The sequence below is a fragment of the Lonchura striata genome, chromosome Z, assembly GCF_046129695.1.
Source record: "Lonchura striata isolate bLonStr1 chromosome Z, bLonStr1.mat, whole genome shotgun sequence".
Taxonomy (NCBI): domain Eukaryota; kingdom Metazoa; phylum Chordata; class Aves; order Passeriformes; family Estrildidae; genus Lonchura; species Lonchura striata.
The window spans coordinates 1039638-1058327 of record NC_134642.1 but is presented as its reverse complement, the minus strand read 5'-3'; the positions used below and the strand labels follow the sequence as shown (position 1 = coordinate 1058327).

The following is an 18690-nucleotide window of genomic DNA, read 5'->3' as shown; positions in this document are numbered from 1 at the left end:
TGTCAGCCTCAATGTCAAAGAAGAAGTTGTAATTAATCTGTGCTGGTTTCCAGGTTGTTTATTCTGTTGATCTCTCACATGTTCTGCTGCCCTGCCCAGCTCTGTCCTGCAGGGCAGCGTGTGGGGCTCTGCCCTCAGTGGGATGTGACAAACATTAAATACCAGAAACTCCCTGGGCTGCATTTACAAGAACGTGCCAATATCTGTCACCTACGTTGGACAGTGTGTCCCCAGCCTGAACCAACAGAAAAATGCCAACACCACAGTGAGACATGGAGGGCATGAAGGAGAAAAAGGATGAGACACACCCAATTTCCTCCAGCTTGTCCCCTTTGGATGCCTTATCTAGAATGCTAAAATTTTACTTTTGCACCAGTGACACACTTAATTATTACTGATATCAAACTTGTAATTCATGCTGTGAGATTGAAAACTCATTTCCATGGACAGAGATCACAGACAGTGTCTCTGGGGGCTCGTAGAGCCCCCAGAGACACTGTCTGTGATCTCTGTCCATGGATTCCTGACCCCCGCCAGGTTCCCACACCACCCATCACTTGTGTCTCACCTTCAGCACCGCTGCTCCCTTCCCCACCTCCCCTGTGGCTCTCCTGCCCGCAAGGGAGGTTTCTTTCCCGGTCAAACCAGCAGCGAGCGTCGCTTTTTCCCCGTGCTGATCGATTGCAGGTACATCTACATCATGGGGATCCAGGAGAGGAACGAGAAGCTGTTCTACCGGGTGCTGCAGGACGACATCGAGCGGCTGATGCCCATCGTGTACACCCCGACCGTGGGCTTGGCCTGCTCGCAGTACGGGCACATCTTCAGGAGGCCAAAGTAAGAGCACCGACTGTTCCTGGGTGGAAAGGAAGGGTAATTCCAAGGGAGATTTCCCCAGGTATCAGAGTCCCTTCCGAGTGTAGGCTGAAAGGGAATTCTGGAGATCACCCTCACCCTGCTGCACAGGGGTGGTTCAGGTGTTCCTCAGGCCCAGGCAGGAACAGATATTGTCCTTTGAGCAATTTATGTCAAGTTACATAAAACTTTGAATTTTAAATTGTCCTGTTTGGCATTCAGTTTTACAAAAGCAAGGTGAAATTTCTGATCGTCACCCACTAAATATTTCTGGTTTGTGGTTTTGTTTTTGTTTTGTTTTTTTCCTTTCAGGGGGTTATTTATTTCCATCTCAGACAGAGGCCACATCAGGTCAATTGTGAACAACTGGCCAGAGAACGACGTTAAGGTACTGTCACAGTGTGATCTAGTTTATCGTTGTTATTCCATCAGCTGAGTCCTTTAAGATTTATTAGTATTTGATGGAAACATAAATATTACGTAGTGCATTCTTGGCTCTTTAGTGACGATGGCAGAGTGCAGCTAATTAAGGTAATGCATACCTTGAAGATCAGTGTTTCATCCTAAATGTGAGGTTTATGGGTTGAGGAAAATACTCCTCATGATCTGTTCTTCTTTTGGCTGTGCAAACATACCTCAATTTTTTCCAGAGAAGAAAACACAACTTCCATTGATGTAATCCTTACAAATTTCAGTGATCATGTATGATTTTGACCTGCTTTTTTTTTTCTGCCTTTTTTTTTCTTCTTTTTTTTTTTTCCCCATCAGGCTGTTGTCGTCACTGACGGAGAAAGAATACTGGGTCTTGGAGACCTGGGGGTGTACGGGATGGGAATTCCGGTGGGAAAGCTGTGTTTGTACACAGCCTGCGCAGGGATACACCCGGATAAATGCCTGCCTGTGTGCATCGACGTGGGGACCGATAACACAGTGAGTTACCCCTATAAAACGGGGTTGTTTTAAGTAACAGAGCTGGGGTGGTTTTTGAGCACTTTCATTTAAGATAACGTAAATATTTTGTTGAAAGGGCAAGTGGATTGGAGTTGGCTGTGCAGCGATTTAAAAGCGCCTGTTGATTTGTCCGTGAAAGGCTGCGTATGGAAGTAGCTGGAATGCTGGTCAGCCAGTTTTGACCTGGCTTTTCCGAAGCTGGCAGTGGGAATTGGGTTTGTTGAAGCTGTTTACTGCTCAGAGCATCGGTTTGTGCTGTCCCCAAAGCAGCCACCAGCAGCCAGCTGAACTTGGAGAGCAGCGATGCAGGCTGGGGCAGCGCGCAAGGAGCTCGGCTGGGTGCTCACCCCGCTGCTCTGCCTGGTTTTCCCCCTGCAGACGCTCCTGAAGGATCCCTTCTACATGGGGCTGTACCAGAAGAGGGACCGCTCGCAGGTCTACGACGACCTGATCGATGAGTTCATGGAGGCCATCACGGACAGGTAGGACGCAGGGCAGCGCCAGCAGCTGCTTCCCACCCGAGGAGAGCCCCACCAGTGGGGCAGGCTGTCCCTGGAGTGACACCAGAGGGACTAGAGCACGCTGCCGGGCGTGATCTGGGGCCAGAGCTGCAGGGCACGGCCTGATGACAGAGACAACAGTGAGTGCAGCCTCTGCTGTGTGCAGCAATGGTCAGAGATGCACGAGTGCAGCCTCTGCTCTCTCCAGTGATGGTCAGAGATGCACGAGTGCAGCCTTTGCTGTGTGCAGTGATGGTCAGAGATGCACGGGTGCAGCCTCTGCTGTGTCCCATGATGGTCAGAGATGCACGGGTGCAGCCTCTGCTGTGTGCAGCGATGGTCAGAGATGCATGAGTGCAGCCTCTGCTCTCTCCAGTGATGGTCAGAGATGCACGGGTGCAGCCTCTGCTGTGTCCCATGATGGTCAGAAATGCACGGGTGCAGCCTCTGCTGTGTCCCATGATGGTCAGAGATGCACGGGTGCAGCCTCTGCTGTGTGCAGCGATGGTCAGAGATGCATGAGTGCAGCCTCTGCTCTCTCCATTGATGGTCAGAGATGCACAAGTGCAGCCTCTGCTCTCTCCATTGATGGTCAGAGATGCACGGGTGCAGCCTCTGCTCTCTCCATTGATGGTCAGAGATGCATGGGTGCAGCCTCTGCTCTCTCCATTGATGGTCAGAGATGCACGGGTGCAGCCTCTGCTCTCTCCATTGATGGTCAGAGATGCATGAGTGCAGCCTCTGCTCTCTCCATTGATGGTCAGAAATGCACGGGTGCAGCCTCTGCTCTCCCCATTGATGGTCAGAGATGCACGGGTGCAGCCTCTGCTCTCTCCATTGATGGTCAGAAATGCACGGGTGCAGCCTCTGCTCTCTCCATTGATGGTCAGAGATGCACGGGTGCAGCCTCTGCTCTGTCCCATGATGGTCAGAGATGCACGGGTGCAGCCTCTGCTCTGTCCATCGATGGTCAGAGATGCACGAGTGCAGCCTCTGCTGTGTGCAGTGATGGTCAGAGATGCACAAGTGCAGCCTCTGCTGTGTCCAGCAATGGTCAGAAATGCACGGGTGCAGCCTCTGCTGTGTCCCATGATGGTCAGAAATGCACGGGTGCAGCCTCTGCTCTGTCCCATGATGGTCAGAAATGCACGGGTGCAGCCTCTGCTCTCTCCAGCGATGGTCAGAGATGCACGGGTGCAGCCTCTGCTCTCTCCAGCGATGGTCAGAGATGCACGGGTGCAGCCCTGACGGGGTGTTTGCCGTCTCCTGCAGGTACGGCCAGAACACGCTCATCCAGTTTGAGGACTTTGGGAACCACAACGCTTTCCGGTTCCTAAGGAAGTACAGGGAGAAGTACTGCACCTTCAACGACGACATCCAGGGTATGCCCGCATTCCTGTTCTGGACATCCGTGCAGGAGCTCTTCCCGAGCCCCAGCCTGCCGTGCAGGCGTGTTCAGCTGTGCTCTGCTCACAGGGACGGCCTCGGTGGCCTTGGCAGGGCTGCTGGCAGCACAGAAAGCCACCGGGAAGCCGCTGACCGAGCAGAAAGTGCTGTTCCTCGGAGCGGGAGAGGTGAGTCCTCCAAAGGGCCCCGAGCAGCCCGAGATACCTAAAATGTGTGTTTCCTCATTGTGGGGATCTGCCTTCTCTGAGTTCCCTTTACAGCTCCTCATGTGAGGCTGTCGCTGTCGAGGCAGGATGGGAATGAAGAGACTGATTCATAAGGCTGTGAGAGTAAAACTCTGGTTTACTCAAAATACCCCGCTCCTTATACAGAGCTCTGTGAGCACCAACTCCTGAGTGTAAAACTCTGATTTATTCAAAATACCCCGCTCTTTATACAGAGCTTTGTGAGCACCAACACCTGAGTGTAAAACTCTGATTTATTCAAAATACCCCGCTCTTTATACAGAGCTCTGTGAGCACCAACTCCTGAGAGTAAAACTCTGCTTTATTCAAAATACCCCGCTCTTTATACAGAGCTCTGTGAGCACCAACTCCTGAGAGTAAAACTCTGATTTATTCAAAATACCCCGCTCTTTATACAGAGCTTTGTGAGCACCAACTCCTGAGAGTGAAACTCTGGTTTATTCAAAATACCCCGCTCTTTATACAGAGCTCTGTGAGCACCAACTCCTGAGAGTAAAACTCTGCTTTATTCAAAATACCCCGCTCTTTATACAGAGCTCTGTGAGCACCAACTCCTGAGAGTAAAACTCTGATTTATTCAAAATACCCCGCTCTTTATACAGAGCTTTGTGAGCACCAACTCCTGAGAGTGAAACTCTGGTTTATTCAAAATACCCCGCTCTTTATACAGAGCTCTGTGAGGATCAAATCCATTGGTTCTGAAGTGAAAACAACCCACCACCATTGGTGCAGAGTGATTGACGCACAGTGATAGAACTTAACTATAAACAATGTGAAAAACAGAGAGATAAAGAATTATTTACATTCTTCCCCAGCTTTTTGCCTGGTTAGAAACTCCCAGTTTCTTCCTTTGACTGAATCTGAGTCCCACATTAGGCCAGCTGGAACGCATTAGCAGAAAGGACTCTGCCTGAGCAGGACTGCGTGAAAGGTGCTAAACATTTGCAGGGACTCACATTTTTAATTTCCCTGCACGGCCTTGCAAAAAGCAAAAAGCACCAGGGACTTGTGTGTACTTCAAGGGAAACCCACCACAAAACCATGGTGCAGCGAGAGCATCCCGTTGGTTTCTGTAGCGCCGGAGGGAAGTGCAGGGAAGAGTTTTTCTCAGCAGAGATGATTCAGTTTGGAGCAGGCACCTGGTGCACATCAGCACATCAGCACTGTTGCTCCTGTGGTGCTGACAATATTATTTAACTATCCAATGGATAATTAAATATTTTTTATTTATTAAATTTGAAAAAAAAATGAAATTAAATTAAAATTAAATAAATAAATAAATAAATAAATAAATAAATAAATAAATAAATAAATAAATAAATAGAGGAGTTCTCCATGTGCATAAGGGCCCTGCAGGTGTGAGGGGTTTTTGTGGGAAACAGGGCAGGGGAATCTCCCCCTGTCTGCCCCGGGGTGCTCTGGCTCCCCAGAAAACACTGACCTCGACCCTCATTCATGGAGAGAACTCCCAAAGCCTCAAGGTAAACAAGAGACCACAGAGGTGTGAAATGGATTGTAGAGATTGTAGTGTGTCACATGGGTGAGAAATTTAGTTTTTAGGATTTTTAGTGTGGTGTAGATGGGTTCAAGATGGAGGGTACAGGGTGTTGTCTCGAGTTCCTTTCTTCTCTCCTCTTCTTCTTGGGTTTGGGTCATATCTTGTAATTGGGTAGGAAAATCTCCCAGGAAAACACTGACCTCGACCCTCATTCATGGAGAAAACTCCCAAAGCCCCAAGGAAAACCAGAGACCACAAAAGTGTGAAATGGATTGTAGGGGTTGTAGATAGTCGTGTAGTGTGTCACATGGGTGAGAAATGTAGGTTTTAGGATTTTTAGTATGTTATAGAAGGGTTCAAGATGGAGGGTGCAGGGTGCTGTCTTGAGTTCCTTTTTTCTTTCTTATTCCTCCTTCTTGGGTTTGGGTGGTATCTTGTAATTGGGTAGGAAAATCTGCATTGCGGGTCTTTAGGGGTAATTTATTGGGTTAGAAAGGGAAATAATCCAGGTGTCACGTCTTAATTGGGCACTTTAATTTGTGATTAGACTCAAAAGGCCTCGCAGCACGAGGCCCTTGGCCGTTTTTGTGCTGTTTTCACACAAGCAAGGTCTGGGGGCAGACAGCGTGCTGAGGTCTTGATAAGATACCAATAAACAGAAGCTGAAGACAGAAAAGGTGCTGTGCGTCTGCTGTTCCTGGCACAGAGCTGCCCCAGGAGGGTTTCCCCTGCCAGGGGAGTCGCCCGACAGGGTGTGGTGGCAGAGCTCTGGTGTCACCCGCCACAAACCCCAGTCCTTGCACCGCCAGGCCGCCCTGGGCATCGCCAACCTCATCGTCATGGCCATGATGGAAGGCGGCGTTTCCCACGAGGAGGCCTCCAGGAGGATATGGATGTTCGACAAGCACGGCCTGCTGGTCCAGGTAGGGGCCGGGCACGGCTGGAATCCCGGGCACGGGTGAGCGCCGCCTTCCCCATCCCTCACAGGAGCAACGGGTGTTCCACCTGCAGGGCCGGGAGCAGAAGGTGGATTCCAACCAGGAGCCGTTCACGCACCGGGCTCCAGAGCACACACCAAAGACATTTGTAGAGGCAGTGAATGTGCTTCAGCCTTCAGCCATCATCGGTGAGTCGGTCATTCCTCTGTCATTTGGGGTCTGGCTGCCTTTAATTTGCTGGCGGGGCTCTGGGAAGCTTGTGATGGCTGTCGGCTGGTGGAAATAAGATGGAAATACGAGGTCAATTTTCTGTCGCTGTCGAGGCAGGATGGGAATGAAGAGACTTGACTCAGAAGCTGCTGAGAGTAAAACTCTGCTTTATTCAAAATACCCCGCTCTTTATACAGAGCTTTGTGAGCACCAGCTCCTGAGTGTAAAACTCTGGTTTATTCAAAATACCCCGCTCTTTATACAGAGCTTTGTGAGCACCAACTCCTGACAGTAAAACTCTGGTTTATTCAAAATACCCCGCTCTTTATACAGAGCTTTGTGAGCACCAACTCCTGACAGTAAAACTCTGGTTTATTCAAAATACCCCGCTCTTTATACAGAGCTTTGTGAGCACCAACTCCTGAGAGTAAAACTCTGGTTTATTCAAAATACCCCGCTCTTTATACAGAGCTTTGTGAGCACCAACTCCTGACTGTAAAACTCTGATTTATTCAAAATACCCCGCTCTTTATACAGAGCTCTGTGAGGATCAAATCCATTGGTTCTGAAGTGAAAACAACCCACCACCATTGGTGCAGAGTGCTTGACGCACAGTGATAGAACTTAACTATAAACAATGTGAATACAAGAGAGATAAAGAATTATTTACATTCTTTCCCAGGCTTTTTGATGGCTAGAAACTCCCAGTTTCTTTCTTTGACTGAGTCTGAGTCCCACAATTTTCTGCTTAAAAATACACAGAGCTGTGGTGCTCCCTGTGTCCTCAGTGGCACATCAGTTGATGATTCTGAGATTGTAAAAGTCTCTGTCTGTCAGCCTCAATGTCAAAGAAAAAGTTGTAATTAGTCTGTGCTGGTTTCCAGGTTGTTTATTCTGTTTATCTCTAACATGTTCTGCTGCCCTGCCCAGCTCTGTCCTGCAGGGCAGCGTGTGGGGCTCTGCCCTCAGTGGGATGTGACAAACATTAAATACCAGAAACTCCCTGGGCTGCATTTACAAGAACGTGCCAATATCTGTCACCTACGTTGGACAGTGTGTCCCCAGCCTGACCCAACAGAAAAATGCCAACACCACAGTGAGACATGGAGGGCATGAAGAAGGAGAAAAGGGACAAGGCACACCCAATTTCCTCCAGCTTGTCCCCTTTGAACTCTTTATTTAGAAACCTAAAATTTGACTTTTGCACCTGTGCCACACTTAATTATTATATCACTCAGAGGTTGTAATTCATGCTGTGAGACTGAAAACTCATTTCCATGGACAGAGATCACAGACAGTGTCTCTGGGGGCTCGTAGAGCCCCCAGAGACACTGTCTGTGATCTCTGTCCATGGATTCCTGAGCCCTGCCAGACTTCCCAGAGGGAAGCCCTGGTTCCCAGATTCAGGAACCCACTAAAAGCTCTGGCTGTCTGCGAGAGCTGACGGGATTGCATGTATTTCCTTCCGTGGATGCGCGTGATTGATTTGGAAAAGGAGAGGGGTTTGTGGCTGGGTGCCCTGCAGCTTGTAGCCACTGTGCAAATACACCCTGTCAGTGTGTTGTCAGCCAGCCAGGAGTGTGAGTGTCAGCCAGCCAGGAGTGTGAGTGTCAGCCAGCCAGGAGTGTGAGTGTCACCCAGGAGTGTGAGTGTCAACCAGCCAGGATTGTGAGTGCCAGCCAGGACTGTGAGTGTCAGCCAGCCAGGACTGTGAGTGTCAGCCAGCCAGGAGTGTGAGTGTCAGCCAGCCAGGATTGTGAGTGTCAGCCAGCCAGGAGTGTGAGTGTCAGCCAGCCAGGAGTGTGAGTGTCAGCCAGGACTGTGAGTGTCACCCAGGAGTGTGAGTGTCACCCAGGCAGGAGTGTGAGTGTCAGCCAGCCAGGAGTGTGAGTGTCAGCCAGGATTGTGAGTGTCAGCCAGCCAGGAGTGTGAGTGTCAGCCAGGAGTGTGAGTGTCAGCCAGGAGTGTGAGTGTCAGCCAGCCAGGACTGTGAGTGTCACCCAGCCAGGAGTGTGAGTGTCAGCCAGCCAGGAGTGTGAATGTCAACCAGGACTGTGAGTGTCAGCCAGGATTGTGAGTGTCAGCCAGCCAGGACTGTGAGTGTCAGCCAGGACTGTGAGTGTCAGCCAGGAGTGTGAGTGTCAGCCAGCCAGTATTGTGAGTGTCAGCCAGCCAGGATTGTGAGTGTCAGCCAGCCAGGACTGTGAGTGTCAGCCATTCAGGAGCAGTGCCTGGTCCCCATCTCCAGCTGCCAGAGGAGCTTTGCTGTGCTGGGAGGCTGGAGAGCTGCCTGGGCTGCTGTGGGGTGTCTGTCCCTCTGAGCCGTGGGGTGTCTGTCCCTCTGAGCCGTGGGGTGTCTGTCCCTCTGAGCCGTGGGGTGTCTGTCCCTCTGAGCCGTGGGGTGTCTGTCCCTCTGACTGTGGGGTGTCTGTCCCTCTGAGCTGTGGGGTGTCTGTCCCCCTCAGCCGTGGGGTGTCTGTCCCTCTGAGCCGTGGGGTGTCTGTCCCTCTGACTGTGGGGTGTCTGTCCCTCTGAGCTGTGGGGTGTCTGTCCCTGTCCTGAGCCGTGGGGTGTCTGTCCCTCTGAGCCGTGGGGTGTCTGTCCCTCTGAGCCGTGGGGTGTCTGTCCCTGTCCTGAGCTGTGGGGTGTCTGTCCCTCTGGGCTGTGGGGTGTCTGTCCCTGTCCTGAGCTGTGGGGTGTCTGTCCCCCTGAGCTGTGGGGTGTCTGTCCCTCTGGGCTGTGGGGTGTCTGTCCCCCTGAGCTGTGGGGTGTCTGTCCCTCTGAGCTGTGGGGTGTCTGTCCCTTCTCTGACTGTGGGGTGTCTGTCCCTCTGACTGTGGGGTGTCTGTCCCTCTGGGCTGTGGGGTGTCTGTCCCTCTGAGCCGTGGGGTGTCTGTCCCTGTCCTGAGCCGTGGGGTGTCTGTCCCTCTGACTGTGGGGTGTCTGTCCCTCTGAGCCGTGGGGTGTCTGTCCCTCTGACTGTGGGGTGTCTGTCCCTCTGAGCTGTGGGGTGTCTGTCCCTCTGACTGTGGGGTGTCTGTCCCTCTGACTGTGGGGTGTCTGTCCCCCTGAGCCGTGGGGTGTCTGTCCCTCTGAGCCGTGGGGTGTCTGTCCCTGTCCTGAGCCGTGGGGTGTCTGTCCCTCTGACTGTGGGGTGTCTGTCCCTCTGAGCTGTGGGGTGTCTGTCCCTCTGAGCCGTGGGGTGTCTGTCCCTCTGTCTGTGGGGTGTCTGTCCCTCTGACTGTGGGGTGTCTGTCCCCCTGAGCCGTGGGGTGTCTGTCCCTCTGAGTTGTGGGGTGTCTGTCCCTGTCCTGAGCCGTGGGGTGTCTGTCCCTGTGGGCTGTGGGGTGTCTGTCCCTCTGATTGTGGGGTGTCTGTCCCTGTCCTGAGCCATGGGGTGTCTGTCCCTGTCCTGGTCAGCCGGCCCTGACCCCTGTCCCTGTCCGTGTCCGTGTCCCGCAGGCGTGGCCGGCGCAGGCCGGCTGTTCTCGCAGGAGGTGCTGCGGGCCATGGCCTCCATCAACGAGCGCCCCATCGTCTTTGCGCTCAGCAACCCCACGGCCAAGGCCGAGTGCACGGCCGAGGAGGCGTACACGCTGACCGAGGTGTGTGAGCCGCTCGGGGCGCGGGATCCCACTGCCTGGGAGCACGGGAGCTCTGGGGATCTCCTCCCCTTCCCCTTCTGCACAGGGAGCCAGGCCCTCTGAAAAACCACTCCCTTTATAGCTGACAGCATTTTGCAAAGATTAAAATAGCCCGAATCCTGTTAGCGCCTCATGAAGAGACTGACCAGCAGTACTGCTACGCGGCTTTGATCAATTAACTCCTGTTCCCCGCCGCTCTTTTTAATTATTTTGCGTGCTAATGAGGCGTGCTGGCCGCCCAGCAGAGGCTCGGGGCTGGCTTTGCAGGGCAGAGGCAGAGCAGAGTCCTGGGAGCGGGTGATGCCCGCAGCCTGCAGGAGATGGGCTGGCACCAGTCAGCAGGGTCCCCTCGTGTCCCCAGGAAGGGTGGCCTCTGTCCACTCGTGTCCCCAAACAGGGGTGGCCCTTGTCCCCTCGTGCCCCTGTGCAGGGATGGCCTCTGTCCACTCGTGTCCCCGGGCAGCCCCTTCCCAGCTCCTCAGGAACTCTCCATTCCCTTCCCAGCTCCTCAGGAACTCTCCATTCCCTTCCCAGCTCCTCAGGAACTCTCCATTCCCTTCCCAGCTCCCTCAGGAACTCTCCATTCCCTTCCCAGCTCCCTCAGGAACTCTCCATTCCCTTCCCAGCTCCTCAGGAACTCTCCATTCCCTTCCCAGCTCCTCAGGAACTCTCCAGCCCCTTCCCAGCTCCTCAGGAACTCTCCAGCCCCTTCCCAGCTCCTCAGGAACTCTCCATTCCCTTCCCAGCTCCCTCAGGAACTCTCCATTCCCTTCCCAGCTCCTCAGGAACTCTCCATTCCCTTCCCAGCTCCCTCAGGAACTCTCCATTCCCTTCCCAGCTCCTCAGGAACTCTCCATTCCCTTCCCAGCTCCTCAGGAACTCTCCATTCCCTTCCCAGCTCCCTCAGGAACTCTCCATTCCCTTCCCAGCTCCTCAGGAACTCTTCAGCCCCTTCCCAGCTCCTCAGGAACTCTCCATTCCCTTCCCAGCTCCCTCAGGAACTCTCCATTCCCTTCCCAGCTCCTCAGGAACTCTCCATTCCCTTCCCAGCTCCCTCAGGAACTCTCCATTCCCTTCCCAGCTCCTCAGGAACTCTCCATTCCCTTCCCAGCTCCTCAGGAACTCTCCAGCCCCTTCCCAGCTCCTCAGGAACTCTCCAGCCCCTTCCCAGCTCCTCAGGAACTCTCCATTCCCTTCCCAGCTCCCTCGGGAACTCTCCATTCCCTTCCCAGCTCCGTTCCCTGCCCTGGACACACTTTTAAATTAAGGTTGTTTCATATCTCTCGGATATCCTGCATTAACCTGCAGAGCTGGGCAGCGTTCCAGTCCATAAATTCCAGTATCTTGGGTGGAAGGCAAGCAGGAGCTAGCTGTACAGCCAGGACTTCAGCTGATGAAGTTTTGTTCGTCCTCACTCACCAACTCTGCAATGTTTTTGTCTCTTTACGCTCTCCTGCAGCCCAGCAGTTTGTTTTCACCCAGCTCTTTGTCTCTCTGGAATGCCCTCAGCGGGACCCATGCCTTACATTCAGATTGTATTTTCCCTTCAAGGTGCACAGATACCTAGGGAATGGACTCAGAGCCCCGGCCGTGGTGTGGGGCTGTCTTTGTCACCTAGCTAATGCACTTTGTCAGGTTTTTAGGGGTCAGAGCCCTCACCCCGCGTGTCCCCAGGCCTGGGGACAGCTGATTCTGGCTGGGCTGACATCTCAGGCTGCAGAAAGAAACAAAGCCAACATCTCCAACCTTCCATTCCTCATTTTTTCCCACTAGATAGCACCTGTGAGAAGCCTGTCGAGGCTCCTGTGTTTTCTCAGGGCTTCTGCTGCCCTTTAAATTCCTTTGTCTTTTGGTCCTGTCCTCTCCTGCCCCGCTCTGCTTTGCTCCCTCCACAGAAAGGCTCTTGCAGCGGGTTTGCCCTGACATCCAAACACAGTTCAGAGCCTTCAGCCTCTCTGGTAATTTGTTTTCAGACACAGTTAAAGGCTTTAAACTGATGTTCCTAAACCTGTTACTCAAAAAAGTCAAGATTTTTTTTTGCTTTCAGTGGGTTTAGTTCTTGAGAAGACAGTCATTTATCTAGAGGGTGCGATTCACACTCAGAGGAGTTTTGCTATTTAGTGCAAATTGAAATCCTTTCGAAGGCAGGATAAGGAAATGGCATTATTCACGGCTCTGACTGCTCTCAGCAGCAGAGTGACACAGCAGCTCCTCCCTGTGCCCCACGCCCTCCCGTAGGAAAGCGATCTTTTATTCCCGCTCTGGCAGTGCCCATTGCTCGCCCAAAAATCTGGAGCTGCAGGTGGCCAGGAGCACAGTTAGGAGGGGAACCAGCCCAATTCTTGCTCGCGCTCCTCATGGAGGAGTTTTAAGGGTCCCGGTGGGTCTGGGTGTGGCTGTGGTGTGGTAGGGGTTAACACAGCTGGGCTGCAGGTGCCAGTCGCTCCAAGCCGGTGATCAGTGACCCGTGTCCAGGGCTGGGCAGTGCCCGTGTCCTGTCCTGGGGCAGGGCTGGGCAGTGCCCGTGTCCCCCGTGTCCCCCCGTGTCCCCTCCTGGAGCAGGGCTGGGCAGTGCCCATGTCCTGTCCTGGGGCAGGGCTGGGCAGTGCCCCGTGTCCCCCCGTGTCCCCCGTGTCCCCCCGTGCCCCCCATGTCCCCCATGTCCCCCCGTGTCCCCCCGTGTCCCCCGTGTCCCCTCATCAGAGCAGAACTGATCAGTGCCCCGTGTCCCCTGCTGGAGCAAGCTTAAGCAGTGCCTCGTGTCCCCCCCATGTCCCTCGTGTCCCCCTGTGTCCCGTCCTGGGGCAGGGCTGAGCAGTGCCCGTGTCCCCCCGTGTCCCCCATGTCCCTCGTGTCCCCCTGTGTCCTGTCCTGGAGCGGGGCTGAGCAGTGCCCGTGTCCCCCGTGTCCCCCCGTGCCCCCCGTGCCCCCGTGTCCCCCCATGTCCCCTGTGTCCCCCGTGCCCCCCGTGTCCTCCCATGTCCCCCCATGTCCCCTGTGTCCCCCCATGTCCCCCATGCCCCCCGTGCCCCCCGTGCCCCCGTGCCCCCCGTGTCCCCCCATGTCCCCCGTGTCCCCCGTGCCCCCCGTGCCCCCCGTGTCCCCCGTGCCCCCCGTGCCCCCCGTGTCCCCCGTGCCCCCCGTGCCCCCCGTGCCCCCCATGTCCCCCATGCCCCCCGTGTCCCCCATGTCCCCCCATGTCCCCTATGTCCCCCCATGTCCCCCGTGCCCCCCATGTCCCCCGTGTCCCCCGTGTCCCCCGTGTCCCCCCATGTCCCCCGTGCCCCCGTGTCCCCCGTGCCCCCCGTGCCCCCCATGCCCCCCGTGTCCCTGGCTCTGGTCCCTCTCCGGGGCTGTGGCCCTGTCCCGCTCCCGCACCGCCCGTTCCTCCCGCAGGGCCGGTGCCTGTTTGCCAGCGGCAGCCCCTTCGAGCTGGTCACTCTGAAGGATGGCAGGACCTTCAAGCCGGGCCAAGGGAACAACGCTTACATCTTCCCAGGTAATGAACGGAGCTGTCCCAGCCTGGCCTCTGGGACTGGGCTGCCTGCGCCTTTCCTTTCCCTGGGTTCCCCTGCGGCGCGGGCACAGCTGCTGAAGCAGCATGCAGAGGTGCTGCCCCAATTTGGGAGCTTGGAGGAGGGAGTGGCTGGATGACAGACTGTCAGTCCAGGCTGGATGCGGGGCACCTGTGAGCAAAGCCAGCTGGATGCTGCTGAGAAAACAAAAGGCTGTTATTAAAGGCTTTGGAAGCTGCTCATTGTGGTTCTGCTGCTTGTCTGGGGAGGAAAGCAGAAAAAAACGTTAACACGCACTTGAAGTTGTGTTAGTAACTCTCAGAGTCGGTGGCTCTTATGCTGTACCTGCACTAGGGGCGTAGGAAAGTAGCACGGGGGTGTTTGTGTGCCTTCCCCTTTCGTGCCTGAGCTGCAGAGCTCCAGCTCCTTCTGGGAGCGCCGCTGTGGCCGAGCTGCGAGTGTCACAGCCGTCCCCGCGCGGCGCAGGGCTGGGGGAGATGGCTCAGCCCGGGGCGCTGCAGAAGGCTGCGGGGAGGTTTCTGGGGTGATGCTGAGGTGGCTGGCAGCTCCTTGCACAGGCTGGGTGTTGGCAGCGTGTGCTGTCCTTGCAGGCGTGGCGCTGGCTGTGATCCTCAGCAGTGTGCGGCACATCAGCGACAAGGTGTTCCTGGAGGCGGCCAAGGTGAGCCAGGGGCAGGGCAGCCTGCGGCTCCCGACACGACTCGGGTGACTTTTCTCAAATCCTGGTGAAACACAGTGCTTTCCTGTTTGGTGTCTGTTGGCTTGTCCCTCTGTCAGCGTTCAGGAACACAAATTATCACCGGATGTCATTATATACAGGTGATTTTATTGAGACCTCTGGAGTAGGGGTACAGACCCAAATCTGACTCCCACACAGCTTTCGAGCTGAACCTATTCTATATTCTATCCTTATATAACTTAGATATTAATTTAATATTAATTATTAAATTTACATTGTTCAGGAACACAGATAATCACAGGATATGATCATCTGCAGGTGATTTTACTGAGAGCTCTGGCAGTCAGGGTACAGACACAAATCTGAATCTGACATGGCTTTTGAGCTGAATGCATTTTATATTCTATCCTTATATAACGCACATATTAATTTGCATATTAATTATTAACTTTACATTGTTCAGGAATACAAATAATCACAGGATATGATTATCTGCAGGTGATTTTATTGAGAGCTCTGGGAGTCAGGGTGCAGACCCAAATCTGACTCCAACACGGCTTTCGAGCTGAACCTATTTTATAGTCTATCCTTATCTAATTTAGATATTCATTTAATATTAATTATTAAATTTACATTGTTTAGGAACACAAATAATCACAGGATGTGATTATCTGCAGGTGATTTTATTGAGAGCTCTGGGAGTCAGGGTAAAAACCGAAATCTGACTCCAACATGGCTTTCAAGCTGAACCTATTTTATATTCTATCCTTATATAACTCACATATTAATTTGCATATTAATTATTACATTTACATTTTTCAGGAACACAGATAATCACAGGATATCACTATCTGCAGGTGATTTTATTGAGAGCTCTGGAGTCGGGGTGCAGACCCAAATCTGACTCCGACACGGCTTTCGAGCTGAACCTATTTTATAGTCTATCCTTATCTAATTTAGATATTCATTTAATATTAATTATTAAATTTACATTGTTTAGGAACACAAATAATCACAGGATGTGATTATCTGCAGGTGATTTTATTGAGAGCTCTGGGAGTCAGGGTAAAAACCGAAATCTGACTCCAACATGGCTTTCAAGCTGAACCTATTTTATATTCTATCCTTATATAACTCACATATTAATTTGCATATTAATTATTACATTTACATTTTTCAGGAACACAGATAATCACAGGATATCACTATCTGCAGGTGATTTTATTGAGAGCTCTGGAGTCGGGGTGCAGACCCAAATCTGACTCTGACACGGCTTTTGAGCTGAACCTATTTTATAGTCTATCCTTATTTAACTTATATGTTAATTTGCATATTAATTATTAAATTTATATTGTTCAGGAACACAAATAATCACAGGATGTGATTATCTGCAGGTGCTTTCATTGAGAGCTCTGCTATTGAGGTGCAAAAGCAAATCTGACCCTGACATGGCTTTCGAGCTGAACCTATTTTATATTCTATCCTTATATAACTCACATATTAATTATTAAACTTATATTGTTCTGTTGTATACATTGACATGAGTTTCTCGTGATCTTTATTGGGTCCCTGACCACAGTTTCTCATTATTATTATTCTTACATGTAACTCACATATTAATTATTAAACTTATATTGTTCTGTTGTATACATTGACATCAGTTTCTCGTGATCTTTCTTAGGTCACTGACCAGAGTTTCTCATGATTATTCTTATGATTAACAGTACTTATATTTAATTACTAAACAATCATCACATTAACAATTATATCAATGATTATGTATTAGCTACACAGTGCAGTTCTATCAAGCACGAGTTCTCCATGTGCTGAGGGTGTTCATTATTCCAGGGCCTGCGGAGCTGATTTTTCCTTTTAACCCTAAATCCCCGTGATTTAAAACCCTTTTACCATCACCTCCACGATGGGAGGGGAAGAAGTGCTTTGAGCAAACGAAGCCAGAGTGGGTTCCAGTGATGATGCAGGAGGCGTGTTCTGTGTGGATTACTGAGCAGCAGGGCTGCCTCTGCCTGCCCTGGGCTCTGCGGCTGCGGGGGATTCGTCCCCCAAAACGCCAGAGCTCGTTTTGCTCGTGTGTGCTGACTCTCGGTTCCTCGGATGGAAAACGCTGAGATCCCGAGTGCCTCACGGCAGTGCTGTGGGAGCACTCCGGTGCTGAGAGCTCGATCCTCCCAGGTGTTCTGGCTTGTTGTTAGTCACTTTTGGGGTGCAGCGAATAAAAAGTGTTTGTCTCCCTGACTCAGGCTTTGGCAGAACAGTTGACAGACGAAGAGCTCGCCCAAGGAAGACTTTATCCTCCACTGTCCAATATCAGGGAAGTTTCTATTTATATTGCTGTCAAGGTGAGTATGAAATATTAAATTGCACTGCTCCAGAAGTGGTTTATGTGTGCATTAACCTGCTGACTTGCACAGTGTGACCCTTGAATAGGCAACACCCGGTTCTTTGTGCCTGCAACAAGAGAAGCATATAAAAACCTGCCCTTTGTTGTGTGCTGCAGCTTGGCAGCCACGATGGGCCAAAATTACACCCCTCAGATTCCTGAAACTGAGTTCTGAGACCCCATCCGAGCCGTGTGGGGATATAAAGGCATGGAGGTGCTGAGGAGACAAAGGACTCTGCAGAGTCAATGTGAATCAAGCAGAAGCCATTTATTGTGCTTCTAGGCATTGTTTATATTTACTTCTTACCTTGGTCTGCATGGTCACACATTGTTTGACTGGTGGCTCTGCTCTGTCCGTGTGTCCCTGACTGGTGTCTGTGCTCTGCCCGCGAGGCAAGCACACATCTCTCCATTACTCTGACTGCTAGATGCTGTGAGAGTCATTCACTCGGCCAGCAGCTTTTCTGCTGCTTCTTTCTCCCCTCCCCTCCCCTTCCCTTCCCTTCCCTTCCCTTCCCTTCCCTTCCCTTCCCTTCCCTTCCCTTCCCTTCCCTTCCCTTCCCTTCCCTTCCCTTCCCTTCCCTTCCCTTCCCTTCCCTTCCCTTCCCTTCCCTTCCCTTCCCTTCCCTTCCCTTCCCTTCCCTTCCCTTCCCTTCCCTTCCCTTCCCTTCCCCCTTTCCCCTTTCCCCTTTCCCCTTTCCCCTTTCCCCTTTCCCCTTTCCCCTTTGTTTTTTTCCTTTGGACAGTGTGTCCCCAGCCTGAACCAACAGAAAAATGCCAACACCACAGTGAGACATGGAGGGCATGAAGGAGGAGAAAAAGGATGAGACACACCGAATTCCCTCCAGCTTGTCCCCTTAGAACTCTTTCTTTAGAAACCTAAAATTTGACTTTTGCACCCGTGCCACACTTAATTATTATATCACTCAGAGGTTGTAATTCATGCTGTGAGACTGAAAACTCATTTCCATGGACAGAGATCACAGACAGTGTCTCTGGGGGCTCGTAGAGCCCCCAGAGACACTGTCTGTGACCTCTGTCCATGGATTCCTGACCCCCGCCAGGCTTCCCAGAGGGAATTCCCACAACAGCTCTCTCGCTGCTACCTGGGAATCCCGGCGAGGCAGCTGTTCACCACCGTCTGCGGGTGTTGCCTCCGCAGGTGATGGAGTTCCTGTACGCCAACAACATGGCCTTCCACTACCCCGAGCCGGCCGACAAGAGCCGCTACATCCGCTCCAAGGTCTGGACCTACGAGTACGAGTCCTTCATGCCGGACGTGTACGACTGGCCCGAGTCCAAGGTGCACTGACACGGCCCCACGCCACGGGCAGCACCTCCTACTCTGCAGGGATCCCCTCCTCAAACCAACATAATCGCCGTCTCCGACTCCTCTAATTTATTTGTGCTCATTTCCTTGCCTTTTTTTTAAATTTTTTATCCCCCCCTCCTCTTTTTCACCTGATTCCTCCCAAGTACCTGGCGTCTGCCGCAGGGATGAGAGAGCTAATCCCAGAATTAATGTAAATTATAACACCGCGTTTCTAGCTTAGAGCCAGCACCAGACGCAGGGATTCTATCGGTGGTATTTTAGCTGCATGCGTTTGATGGTGAACTGTAGCTCTCTCATCGCTGCTGACCTCCAGAATTATTTATTTCTGCCTTTTATAATCAGTCTTCTGATTGTCCCAGCGTTGTCACGCTGGATTAGCTGTGACATCAGGGGAGGCCACTTGTCGTAGAAAAAAAACCCAAAAGGGTAAAAAGACAACTTCAAGAGTCTGATGGGTTTTTGTAATGTTTAAAGATGCCCAGACATCCTTGTG

General features: G+C 52.2%; 1 protein-coding gene across 2 annotated transcripts in view; it reads left to right on the top strand.

Moving 5' to 3' along the window:
• ME2 (malic enzyme 2) overlaps window positions 1-18273 on the top strand; it is a 41903-nt gene extending 23630 nt beyond the window's left edge. For both annotated transcript variants that reach the window (XM_077790203.1, XM_077790202.1), the window contains exons 4-16: window positions 688-837; window positions 1168-1243; window positions 1624-1785; window positions 2185-2288; window positions 3579-3688; window positions 3783-3880; window positions 6266-6379; window positions 6468-6582; window positions 10067-10209; window positions 13645-13747; window positions 14375-14445; window positions 16725-16823; window positions 18027-18273. In XM_077790203.1, coding sequence (XP_077646329.1) covers window positions 688-837; window positions 1168-1243; window positions 1624-1785; window positions 2185-2288; window positions 3579-3688; window positions 3783-3880; window positions 6266-6379; window positions 6468-6582; window positions 10067-10209; window positions 13645-13747; window positions 14375-14445; window positions 16725-16823; window positions 18027-18176 — 1495 coding nt within the window. In that variant the 3' untranslated portion in view covers window positions 18177-18273. The remainder of the gene's footprint in view (window positions 1-687; window positions 838-1167; window positions 1244-1623; window positions 1786-2184; window positions 2289-3578; window positions 3689-3782; window positions 3881-6265; window positions 6380-6467; window positions 6583-10066; window positions 10210-13644; window positions 13748-14374; window positions 14446-16724; window positions 16824-18026) is intronic.
• Window positions 18274-18690: the final 417 nt, after the last annotated feature.